This window comes from Ranitomeya variabilis, chromosome 3 (assembly GCF_051348905.1).
Source record: "Ranitomeya variabilis isolate aRanVar5 chromosome 3, aRanVar5.hap1, whole genome shotgun sequence".
NCBI classification, from domain to species: Eukaryota; Metazoa; Chordata; class Amphibia; order Anura; family Dendrobatidae; genus Ranitomeya; species Ranitomeya variabilis.
In genome coordinates this window covers 163,962,165-163,975,366 of record NC_135234.1, presented here as the reverse complement: position 1 = coordinate 163,975,366, position 13,202 = coordinate 163,962,165, and the positions used below count along the sequence as shown (strand labels likewise).

At 41.1% G+C, this 13,202-nt stretch overlaps 1 protein-coding gene across 2 annotated transcripts in view; it reads right to left on the bottom strand.

Annotated features, from left to right (window-relative positions):
- The window catches only part of LOC143815529 (amine oxidase [flavin-containing] B-like), a 162,297-nt gene that overhangs the window by 74,104 nt on the left and 74,991 nt on the right, over positions 1-13,202 (bottom strand). For both annotated transcript variants that reach the window (XM_077294817.1, XM_077294818.1), the window contains exons 11-12: positions 11,758-11,815; positions 7,675-7,772 (exon numbers count right to left, since the gene is read on the bottom strand). In XM_077294817.1, the coding sequence (XP_077150932.1) occupies positions 7,675-7,772; positions 11,758-11,815 (156 nt within the window). The remainder of the gene's footprint in view (positions 1-7,674; positions 7,773-11,757; positions 11,816-13,202) is intronic.

The following is a 13,202-nucleotide window of genomic DNA, read 5'->3' as shown; positions in this document are numbered from 1 at the left end:
AGAAAACAGGGTTTAGCAAAAGAGGCCACTCTAGCTAAGTAGAAAAGGATAGGACAGAATGCTAAGCGGTCAGTATTAAAACCCTGAAAATATCCACAGCAGATAATACAAAAATTCCACCATCTAACTAAAGACATGGAAAGTATATCTGCATCTCCTGAGAATCCAACTTGACTGGAAAAATCCTGACACAGTCTAAGCTGGACAAGAAAAAACAATAAATAGCACTGATCTGTAAAGCACACAGCATGTGTGCTGCAGAAACAAAAACCAGACACTTATCTTTGCTGATTTGGAAGCAGGGCAGGAGGAACCAGACTGAGATCCAAAACGTCCTAGAACAATGGACAACTGGCAAGGACTAATGAATACTGCAACCTTAAATACCCCAGTCGGCACTGCAATCAGCAGGGACACCTGCCCAGGATTGCAACCCAGGGACAACTGTATTACCACCAACAACCACCGGAGGAAACCCAAGAGCAGAATTCACAACACCTGCCCCCCACCACTTTACCACACATAATCTCCCCACCACATCACCACACATAATCCCGCCCCCACCACGTTACCACAGATAATCCCACCCCCTGCACAGTAGCTCCGCCCCCACCACATTACCACACATAATCCCGCTCCCCACCACATTACCACACATAATCCCGCCCCCCACCTCATTACCACACATAATCCCGCCTCCCACCGCAATACCACATATAATCCCGCCCCCCACCACATTACCACACGTAATCCCGCCCTCCCATCACATTACCACACATAATCCCGCCCCCCACCACATTACCACACATAATCCCCCCACCACATTACCACACATAATCCCGCCCCCCACCACATTACCACACGAGGCTCTGTCCCCACACATTACCACACGAGGCTCTGTCCCCACACATTACCACACGAATCCAGTTTGCTTTTTATTTTACACTGTGAATAAAATGTATTAGTATTATTCTGATTTGTAATTATTATTATTGTTATTAACTTCATTTTAGGTTAATTTACCACCTGTGTAAGCGCTATTGAATGTTGTCATTATTTACTTTAGTTTAATCACTAGCAGCGTTAATTAGATAGCAATGAGCATGCCGAGTGTTAGCTGGCTGGAAACAGCTAGTATATATATATATATATATATATATATATATATATATATATATATATATATACACTGCTCAAAAAAATAAAGGGAACACTTAAACAACAGAATATAACTCCAAGTAAATCAAACTTCTGTGAAATTAAACTGTCCAGGTTAGGAAGCAACACTGATTGACAATCAATTTCACATGCTGTTGTACAAATGGAATAGACAACAGATGGAAATTATTGGCAATTATCAAGACACACTCAATAAAGGAGTGGTTCTGCAGGTGGGGACCACAGATCACATCTCAGTACCAATTCTTTCTGGCTGATGTTTTGGTCACTTTTGAATGTTGGTTGTGCTTTCACACTCGTGGTAGCATGAGACAGACTCTACAACCCACACAAGTGGCTCAGGTAGTGCAGCTCATCCAAGATGGCACATCAATGCGAGCTGTGGCAAAAAGGTTTGCTGTGTCTGTCAGCATAGTGTCCAGTGGCTGGAGACGCTACCAGGAGACAGGCCAGTACACCAGGATACATGGAGTGGGCCAAATGAGGGCAACAACCCAGCAGCAGGACCACTACCTCAGTCTTTGTGCAAGGAGGAACAGGAGAAGCACTGCCAGAGCCCTGTAAAATGACCTCCAGCAGGCCACAAATGTGTATGTGTCTGCAGAAACAGTTAGAAACCAACTCCATGAGGATGGTCTGAGTACCCGACATCCACAGATGGGGGTTGTGCTCACAGCCCAACACCGTGCAGGACGCTTGGCATTTGCCACAGAAAACCAGAATTGGCAAATTCGCCTCTGGCACCCTGTGCTCTTGAAAGCAGGTTCACACTGAGCACATGTGACATGTGACAGAGTCTGGAGACACCGTGGAGAGCGATCTGCTGCCTGCAACATCCTTCAGCATGACCGGTTTGGCAGTGGGTCAGTAATGGTGTGGGGTGGCATTTCTTTGGAGGGTTGCACAGCCCTCCATGTGCTCGCCAGAAGTAGCCTAACTGCCATTAGGTGCCAAGATGAGATCCTCAGACCCCTTGTGAGATCATATGCTGGTGCGGTTGGCCCTGGGTTCCTCCTAATGCAGGACAATGCCAGACCTCATATGGCTGGAGAGTGTCAGCAGTTTCTGCAAGAAGAAGGCATTGAAGCTATGGACTGGCCCACCCATTTCCCAAAACTGAATCCGATTGAGCACATCTGGGACATCAAGTCTCGCTCCATCCACCAACGTCACTTTGCACCACAGACTGTCCAGGAGTTGACGGATGCTTTAGTCCAGGTCTGGGAGGAAATCCCTCAGGAGACCATCCGCCTCCTCATGAGGAGCATGCCCAGGCATTGTAGGGAGGTCATACAGGCACGTGGAGGCCAGACACACTACTGAGCATAATTTCCTTGTCTTCAGGCATTTCCACTGAAGTTGGATCAGCCTGCAATTTGATTTTCCACTTTGATTTTGAGCATCATTCCAACTCCAGACCTCCATGGGATATTTGTTGTGATTTACATTGATCATTTTTAGGTTTTACTGTTCACAACGCATTCTACTATATAGTGAATTACGATTTACAACTGGAATATTTCATTCAGTGATATCTAGGATGTGGGACTTTAGTGTTCCCTTTATTTTTTTTAGCAGTATACATACATACGATATATATATATATATATATATATATATATATATATATATATATATATATATATATATATATATATATATATGTGTGTGTGTGCGTGTGTGTGTAAAATATACAGTGCCTTCAAGAGGTATTCATACCCTGTGAACTTTCTAATTTCTAATTATTTTAATTTTTATAAATTTGAGCATTGAGACATGCATTTGTATTCAGCCCCCGACCCCCCATAGTCTGACTGAGCCAAACTTTTAAAATCTGACCAGTGTCACTTTATGTGGTAATAACTATGGAACACTTCAACAAATCTCAGTGATTTCGAGTTTTTTTGTGACACATTATACTTGATGATAATGGTAAATTTTGGTCGATATGTTTTGTGTTTATTTATAAAAAATATCAGAAATTTTAGAAAAATGTTAAAAAAAGTAGCAATTTTCAAACTTTGAATGATTATCCCTTTAATCCAGATAGTCATACCACATAAAAACACTAACAAATAACATTTCTCTCATGTCTAACTTACATCAGCACCATTTGTAAAATGTTATTTTATTTTGTTAGCATTTTAGGTGGTTTGAAAATAATTTTTCATTTTTTCAAGGAAATTTACAAAATTTATTTTTTAGAGACTTATCCATGTTTGAAGTGACTTTAGGGGTCCCATGTATTGGGAAACCCCCAAAAGTTATAGCATTTTAAAAACAGCACCCCCTGACATATTGAAAACTGCAGTCAGGTAGTTTATTAACCCTTCAGGTGCTTTTCAGGAATTAATGCAAAGTGGCATGACAGAAATGAAAATGTGTATTTTTAACACCTAAATGCCTCTAACTTCTGAACAGGTTACAACAGCCGTCAGATTCTAAGGCCGCTATTTGACCATGAATTGCCATGGCAAACATCAGGCCCACAAAATCATGATCTGAGGGCAAAAAATTGGGATAAAGAGGAAGCCCCACACTTTATTAACCATTTATAATGATGTAGTGACTATTGACAGCAGCATCTAAGGGGTTAAACAGATTTGGACGGCGCTGCTGCCCGGTGCTCTGCTGGTGTTTTCGGTGCTGCGGATGTGCGGCCAGTGCTGCCCAATGCTGCTGTGGTGGTCTCCGATGCCGTCTGGGCAACTGAAGCACCAGAAACACTGGCAGAGCACCGGGCAGCAGCGCTAGACACCAGCAACACTGCCGGACACACCTTCATCCCAGCCTGCAGCATCACCCCACTCCTGCCTCCTCCAGCAGCAACTCTGGGTCCCTGCTTCACCGCAGCCACCACCCCGGTAAGCAATAAGACACATGGATTATAAGAAGCACCACCATTTTATACAAAAAATTCCTATATTTCTCTTCAAAATTTGGGGTGCGTCTTATAAAGCGAAAAATATGGTATATCTGTTCTGTGAAGGCCTCAGAGGTTTGTTTGAGAACATTAGTGATCAATTAGCTTCAAGAAAACCAAAAAGCACTCCAGACAAGTAAGGGATAAAGTGGTGGAGGAAAGTAAAAAGCAGGGTTAAGTTATAAAAAAAATAGCCCAAGTATTGAATATCACACAGAGCACTGTTCAATCCATCATCCAAAAATGGAAGGTGCAAGGCACAACTGCAAACCTACCAGGGCATTGCCATCCACTTAAACTGACATCTGAAGCAAGGAGAGCACTAAGTAGAGAAGCAGCCAAGAGGCGCATGCTCACTCTGTATGAGCAGCAGAGATCCATCGCTCAAGTGGGAGAATCCGTCCACTGGACAGCAATTAATACTCCACAAATCTTATGGAAGAGTGGCAAGAAGAAAACTATTTTTAAAAGCAAGTCATAAAGAAGTCTTGTTTGCAGTTTGCAGAAAGCCATGTAAGGGACACAGCTGGCTTGTCGAAGTAGGTGCTCTGGTCAGAAGAGACCAAAATAGAACATTTTGGGCTAAATTAAAATTGCTGTGTGTGGTGGAAAACTAGCACTGCATATCACCCTGAAAACACCATCCTCACTCTCAAACATGGTGGTAGTGGCATCATGCTGTGGGATGTTTTTTCTGCAGCGGGGACAGGGAACCTGATCAGAGTTGATGGGAAGATGGATGGAGTTCCTGAAGAAAAACCTGTTAGAAGCTCCAAAAGACTTGAGACTGGGGAGTAAAACGCCTTTCAGCTGGACAGTGACCCTAAACAAACTGCCAGAGCTACAAAAGATGGTTTATATGAAAGCATATTCATGTTTAACCCCTTCATGACCTGGGGATTTTCCGTTTTTCCGTGTTCGTTTTTTGCTCCCCTTCTTCCCAGAGCAATAACTTTTTTATTTTTCTGTAAATATGGCCATGTGAGGGCTTATTTTTTGCGAACCAAGTTGTACTTTTGAATGACATCATTGGTTTTAGCATGTAGTGTACTAGAAAACGGGAAAAAAATTCCAAGTGCGGTGAAATTGCAAAAAAAGTGCAGTCCAACACTTGTTTTTTGTTTGGCTTTTTTGCTACGTTAACTAAATGCTAAAACTGACCTGCCATTATGATTTTCCATGTCAGTACGAGTTCATAGACACCTAACATGTCTAGGTTATTTTTTATCTAAGTGGTGAAAAAAATTCCAAACTTTGCTAAAAAAAAAAAAAATTGCGCAATTTTCCGATACCATGGCGTCTCCATTTTTCATGATCTGGGGTCGGTTGAGGACTTATTTTTTGTGTGCCGAGCTGGCGTTTTTAATGATACCATTTCGGTGCAGATACGTTGTTTTGATCGCCCGTTATTGCATTTTAATGCAATGTCGCAGCGACCAAAAAAGCGTAATTCTGGTGTTTAGAATTTTTTTCTCGCTATGCTGTTTAACGATCAGGTTAATGCTTTTTTTTATTGATAGATCGGGTGATTCTGAACGCGGCGATACCAAATATGTGTAGGTTTGAAATTTTTTTTATTGATTTATTTTGAATGGGGCGATATGGGGGCGATTTAAACTTTTATATTTTTATTATTTTTTCACATTTTTTTTACTTTTGCCATGCTTCAATAGCCTCCATGGGAGGCTAGAAGCAGGCACAGCGCGATCGCCTCTGCTACATAGCAGCGATCATCAGATCTCTGCTATGCAGCAGAAATGCAGGTGTGCTATGAGCGCCGACCACAGGGTGGCGCTCACAGCTACCGGGGATCAGTAACCATAGAGGTCTCAAGGACCTCTATGGTTACTATACAGAAGCATCGCTGACCCCCGATCATGTGACGGGGGTCAGCGATGCGCTCATTTCTGGCCGCCCGGCCGGAAGCGCCAGTTAAATGCCGCTGTCTGCGCTTGACAGCGACATTTAACTAGTTAATAGCGGTGGGTGAATCGCGATTTCACCCGCCGCTATTGCGGGTACATGTCAGCTGACATGTCCCGGCTTTGATGCGGGCTCACTGCCGGAGCCCTGCATCAAAGCGGGGTATCTGACCTCGGATGTACTATCCCGTCCGAGGTCAGAAAGGGGATAAAAATGGACCAGTCACAGTCCAGACTTTAATCGATGAGAATATATGGCAACACATGAAAATTGCTGTCCACAGACACTCCTCATCCAATCTCATGAGATAGAGCTAGTTTTCAAAAGAAGAAGGGGCAAAAATTTCAGTCTCTAGATGAGTAAAGCTGGTAGAGACAAAAGAATTACAGCAGTAATTGTAGAAAATTTCAGGGGGGTTGAATATAAATGTATAATCAAAAAAATGTTGCACTCAAAAAGGTAGAGATGAGAAAAAAAGTTCCATTTTATTGTGCACAGATAAGTTGAATGTTTTCAGTCTGCACCCAGACCTTCATCAGAAACTGTGTGCTTCAGTGTGAGGAACCCCAGAATCCAGCGCAAGGGAATGCGAGCTGCGTCGCAAGGGAGAGAGCGCTACCTTGTTTGTATATAAATGTACGTCATAAGTTACGGATTTATATTTATTTTAAAAATATTTGTAAAATATGCATCATTTCCGTTACACTTCACAAATACACAGAATTGAAATAATAAAACATACGGTATATGTGTGCATGTGTGTACATACAGTAAATACATATGCTGTAATTACAGTGGTTATGAAGGCCATATGAGACAACAGGTGTCGTGTAGTACATAATGCACAGGTATGTCTATATGTAAGTTTATTAGCAGAGGATGATCTCTAGAATAAACGTTAACATTGTCAATCTCTCAATTTAAATAGACAGATGACTTAAACTCTAGCACATTAAATAGATTAGTGGAGATTATGCGGTTAATCTCGAAAATACATATATCAAAGAATTTAAAAATAATCTATCACCAGCTTTTTGCTATTCCATCTGAGAGCATCATGATGCAATGGTAGAGACCTTGATTCCGAAGATGTATCACTTACTGGGCTGCTTTCTGTAGTTTTTATAAAATCCCTGTTTTATCTGCTGCAGATCTACCACTTCTCTGCATGTTGAGTTCTGTATAATCTGACAAAAACCACTGATTGGCAGCTTTTTAGTACACTGTGAATAGGCAGGAAGCTGCCAATCAGTGTTGGAGTCAGGGTTTTACAGAGCTCGTGAATATTGAGGACTACATGGCAACAGGTTTACTAGTCCTCTAGTGATAATCATCTGCAGATAAAGCAGTAACATAGTGACATAGTTATTAAGGTTGAAGGAAGACTTTAAGTCCATCTAGTTCAACCCATAGCCTAACCTAACTTGCCCTAACATGTTCCAGAGGAAGGCAAAAAAAAACATGTTGCAAAGAGTGATTTTATCAAAACTATAGCAAGCAGCCCAGTAAATGACACATCACTGGAATTAGGGTCTCTATCTCAAATTAGGTAGCCGAAATTTGATGATAGATTCACTTTATATGATAATAAAGCAGAATAAGTAATCAGTTATATTACCATGTGTATTTCAACTTCTATACATACATACCTTCCAAATTGAGTCATAATTCCTGGGGGAAAGTACGCTGTGTAGCATCCTCCTGAGTATTGTTCTTTACACCAGTCCTTTTCTTCATAGTGCACTGGCTATGAAAAAATAGAATAGAATAGTTTACAAATAGTTAAATAAAGAGGAAAAATAAAAGCGCCCAACACAACATTCCCATACAGCAGGATCTAGTGACATGGAATCCACTCATAGTAAGGGTGTTTTCAAACTACATTTTGTCACACGTTCGTTGGTCCCATCGGGGCTTACGTCCGAACCCCCCACAAAACGGGATATGAATGTATGCGCTGATGGGGCCATAGACTATAATGGTGCCAGCAGAGAGAATGTGCGCTCTGAAGTGCATCATTTTTTAGTGTATACGCCTACTGGAGACGGACACCTAGATGCGGTCTACTATGTCCACCTCCACTAGGCGTACACAATCGAAAATGATGCACGCCAGAGCGCACTTTCACTCTGCCAGCACTATTATAGTCTATGGTCCCATCGGCGCATACACCTGTATTTTTCCAGGGGATGGGGGTTCAGAAGTAAGCCCCTACAGGACCAACAAATGTGACAAAGCGCAATGTGAAAGCACCCTAACACTTTCTGCCCTTTCACTTTATTTAGAAAAAAAGAGGACGTTTGGAGAAATCACTTATTACTTTGTGACCTGAAAAATAAAAACACTGATAACAATCGTCTCTTTAATGTAATAATCACATCTTTTATTATTTAACTGTAGGATTATTTTGAAAATAGACTGCAGGGAATTTTCTTTCTCCTTAGCCTGTAGTCTTGAAAGACTGCGAGAAAGCAACATGTCAGTGGATGTGAACATTAAGAGAAACTGCACTAGAAACATGAAATCGTTACCACTACTCCTTAAAGTAAAATTGTATATCCTACTTTGTTTTGTGTCATGTCTTATTTACTTTTCAGTAGGAAGTTAATAATCACGTTTGTGTCCATTATCTGGAATAAAGAAATTACTTGTCACATTCTGTTTATTATGTTTGATGCGTGCTCAGAAGATACCTGTATTATTCAGCAGTCAATCGGATGTCATCTGCCTCTAACAGCCGCAGGTATAGCGGAGCTCCGCTAGTGACTGTTAATCGGTTAAATACCAATGTCAATCTCTGACAGCCGCATTTATAGCACACAGCCCGGGGTGAAGCAATCGGGGTACCAAATGGGTTAGCATGATGACAAGGGCTCAATTGAGGACCCTTGTGCTTGTCATGATGGTGTTCCTGTGAATTGAAAACGCTATGGGTCTCAGAAAATGGTGATACAACACAAAAAAAATTTAGAAGGAGGGGGCGAATTTCCAATTTTTTTTTTTCACAACCTAAATAAAATTGAAAGTAGCCATGTTTGGTATCATCATAATCATACTGGCCTGGAGAATCAGATTGCCCGGTCATTTTTATCATATAACTAGCTGAAGAGCCCGGCGTTGCCTGGGCATAGTAAATATCTGTGGTTAGTTATAGCACCTCACACCTCTCATTTTCCCCCTCACATTTTTAATTTTCCCCTTCACATCTCTCATTTTCTCCCTCACACCTCTCATTTTCCCCCTCACTCCTCTTATTTTCCCCCTCACTCCTCTCATTCCCCCCTCACTCCTCTCATTCCCCCCTAACACTTGTCATTTCGACCTCACATTTGTCATTTTCCAATCACTCCACTATTTTCCCTCACTCCTCTCATTTTACACTCACACTTTTTCATTTTCACCGCACACCTCTCATTTTCACCTCACACCTCTCATTTTCTCCTCAGTATATACATGTTTGTCATCTCCCTTATATATAGTATACATCTGTATGTCATCTCCTGTATATACAGTAGTATATACCTGTATGTCATCTCCCCTGTACATAGTATATACCTGTATGTCATCTTCCCTGTAAATAGTACATACAGTTGTGGCCAAAAGTATTGACACCCCTGCAATTCTGTCAGATAATACTCAGTTTCTTCCTGAAAATGATTGCAATCACAAATTCTTTGGTATTTTTATTTTCATTTAATTTGTCTTAAATGAAAAAACACAAAAGAGAATGAAGCAAAAAGCAAAACATTGATCATTTCACACAAAACTCCAAGTTGCTAAGGTGGGGCCCCGACATGGGACACTCACCACACACGGGGATATGAACACAAACACAAAATGCGCCACACACTACCACGTGCTTGAACACATATACCACCCTCAGCACACATTTCATCACACATACACCAACCTCGCCACATAAAAGTCAAAACACAAAAATCACCGCTCAAAACTCGCCATGCGCAAAATTCACCACATGCAAAACTCTCCACATGCAAAACTAGGCTCACGCAAAACTTGCACACGTGGAAAAATTGCCACATGCACAAAAGTTGCAACACATGCAAAAGTTGCCTCACACAAAACTTGCACATACTCAGACGCAGGTTAGTGTAGCAAGTTGTGTGCAGCAAGTTTTGCGCATGGCGAGTTTTATGTGGCGAGTTTTAGGCGTGGCGAGTTTTATGTGTGGTGCATTTTGAGTATGTGCAAGTATTGTGTGAGGCAACTTTTGCATGTGTTGCAACTTTTGTGCATGTGGCAATTTTTCCATGTGTGCAAGATTTGCGTGTGGCAAGTTTTCTATGAGGTGAGTTTTGCACGTGAGGCTAGTTTTACGTGAGCCTAGTTTTGCATGTGGTGAATTCTGCGCGTGGCGAGTTTTGAGCGGTGACTTTTGTGTGTCGACTTTTATGTGGCAAGGTTGGTGTATGTGTGGTGAAATGTGTGCTGAGAGTGGTATATGTGTTCAAGCACGTGGTAGTGTGTGGCACATTTTGTGTGTGTGTTCATATCCCCGTGTGTGGTGAGTATCCCATGTCGGGGCCCCACCTTAGCAACTGTACGGTAAATACTCTTTGGCGCCATTGCTCTCATTCTTTAAGTCCCCCTTGTTCACATCTGGCAGCTGTCAATTCGCCTCCAACACTTTTCCTTTCACTTTTTCCCCATTATGTAGATAGGGGCAAAATTGTTTGGTGAATTGGAAAGCGCGGGTTTAAAATTTCGCCTCACAACACAGCCTATGACACTCTTGGGGTCCAGATGTGTGACTGTGCAAAATTTTGTGGCTGTAGCTGCGACGGTGCAGATGCCAATCCCGGACATACACACAAACATACACACACACACACACACACACACACACATTCAGCTTTATATATTAGATTAATGCTGCAAAAATGAAGCCCTAAAAACATTGGTAGAATTGCAATTTTGTTGCACTTGGAATTTCTTTTTTCTGCTTTCCTGTATATCACGTGATACAATGCATAGTGAAATTCAAAAGAGCAACTCATCCTGGAAACAACAGTCCTTCATACATTTATGTTGATGAAAAAAAAATGATGGCTCTTGGAAAAAGGGGTGGAAAAAAACAGAAGTGAAAAAAATGAAAAATCGCTCGATTGTGAAGGGGTTAATCTTCACCCTTTTCCCGCTTTCTTGCTAATTAATCAATGGATGTTATACTCAATGTGATTTTCTCCAAGCTGGTGTGCAAACGATGGATTATTTATATGTAAACTTTGTATAATGTGCTACACTTTGCTATGATTAAGAATAGAGATGAGCGAATATCTTCGGTTCGCTCCAACACACTGGCTCTCCATGCATGTTTTGTGTCTGTCACACAGCCGCGACAAATGCAGCTGCGGCTCAGAACAGCTGATCATCGGGAGCGCTCCAGTTAGCCGGGTTCCCGATGCAGCTTCTTCGGTGAGTGCTGTAGCTTGCCGAATAAGAAGGGAGCCGAAGATATTCACTCATCCCTAAATAAGAACACACAGTGGCCAGGTTTGAGACGCATAGGTTATGTGTTTCTCTTTTACAATTTTTTTATTCACTAATTTGATTTTATTGCTGATAGAATAAACTTGAACTTTTACATAATTTGTAACTGGAGCTGGATCTGCTTTAAATCTTGTTTAAACTTTACTTCCTTTTTAATGATTGATTTCATGATTATTTTGCAATTTACTGTACATTTATTACATTTGGCAGTAATAACTTACATGCAAAGCTTCTTCAGTTCCCATTACTTTGGCATAGTATTCACATATTTTTCTTTTCCTAATGAGCAAACATTTGTTAGATCTTGGATTTTAATTTCTGAAAACACTGTTTTTGTAATTGCATTCATATCTGAATTATGAGCCTATAAAACAATAACTCTCTCTGTTACTTTAGATTGGAAGCACTAAAGGGTTCTTTTGGGAAGGATAGAGGGAGGAGGCTAAGGTGCAGAACAGAAAAGTGTGAGGTGGCCCAGGATAGATATTGGGTAGTGTGGAGGGCAGTATAGAGAGGACAGCATGGGGAGCAGTGTGAGTGTACAGTATAGAGGGAACAGAGTGGGTGGGAATATGAGAAGGGGGCACAATCTAAAAAATGGGCAGTACATGAGTTAAACAGTGTGAGGTGACAGTGTGAAGAGGGAGCCCAGTATGAAAATGAGATGACAGTATATGGAGGCTTTATAGAAGAGGACAATGTAGCATAAGAGGCATATTATGAGTAATATATTCCTGGCAGGGTGCAAATTGAGGGTCAATTATTCAGTAGCACAGCAAAGAGCAGATATTTGTATTCAGCGGCATTTTAATAACGCTGTTATTTTTAAGGGCAATGTGTCAGAGTTTGCAGCAGAAAACCAGAGAACATTGCAGAGATGAGCTGTGGATGTGAAAGGTCATCATGGCATTTGGACAAGATGGAGAAGAAAAGAAAGATAATGACTCCAGTCAGAGAAGATGTCACCTATAAGACAGCTGGATGTATAGTTGTGATACTGCCTGCTTCTCAGTAACTTCTCACTAATGGTAATGGATATACTGGGTGTTCTAAGTTCATGTGATACAATTGTATATGAGGCTAACCTGGTATTATAATTGATCACTGTCATAAGCATGATTTCTGTATTTATGCACTGATGGTAGATCTGGTAATGTATTCATGATCTAATGGTGGTTCTGGTGATGCTTTCATATACTGATGGTGGTTCTGGTGATGCTCTATTTCTGTATTGTTCATGATTCTGGTGTGTATCTTTGCTATTTGTGGTTCTGGTGATATTTTCCAGTACTGATTATAGTTGTGCTGCTGTATTTCTGTACTGTTGGCATTCTGGTGATGTATTCTTGTACTTATGGTAGTTCTTGTAGTGTACCTCTGACTTGAAATTACAATTGATTAATGTACAAAGCTAGCTTTGTTCTGAAGTCATGTACTGATGGTGGTTCTGGTGCTGTATTCATGTACTGATGATGGTTCTGGTGATGTATTCCTGTACTGATGTTGGTTCTGATGTTGTGGCCCAGTACTACTGGTGGCTGTAATTCTGTATTTCTGCAACTTTGGTGGTTCTGGTGATGTAATGTATTTTTAAAAGGGCATTAGAATTGATTGCTGTACTAAGTTTGATGTTGTATTCATTTACTTATGTTCTAGTGATGAATTT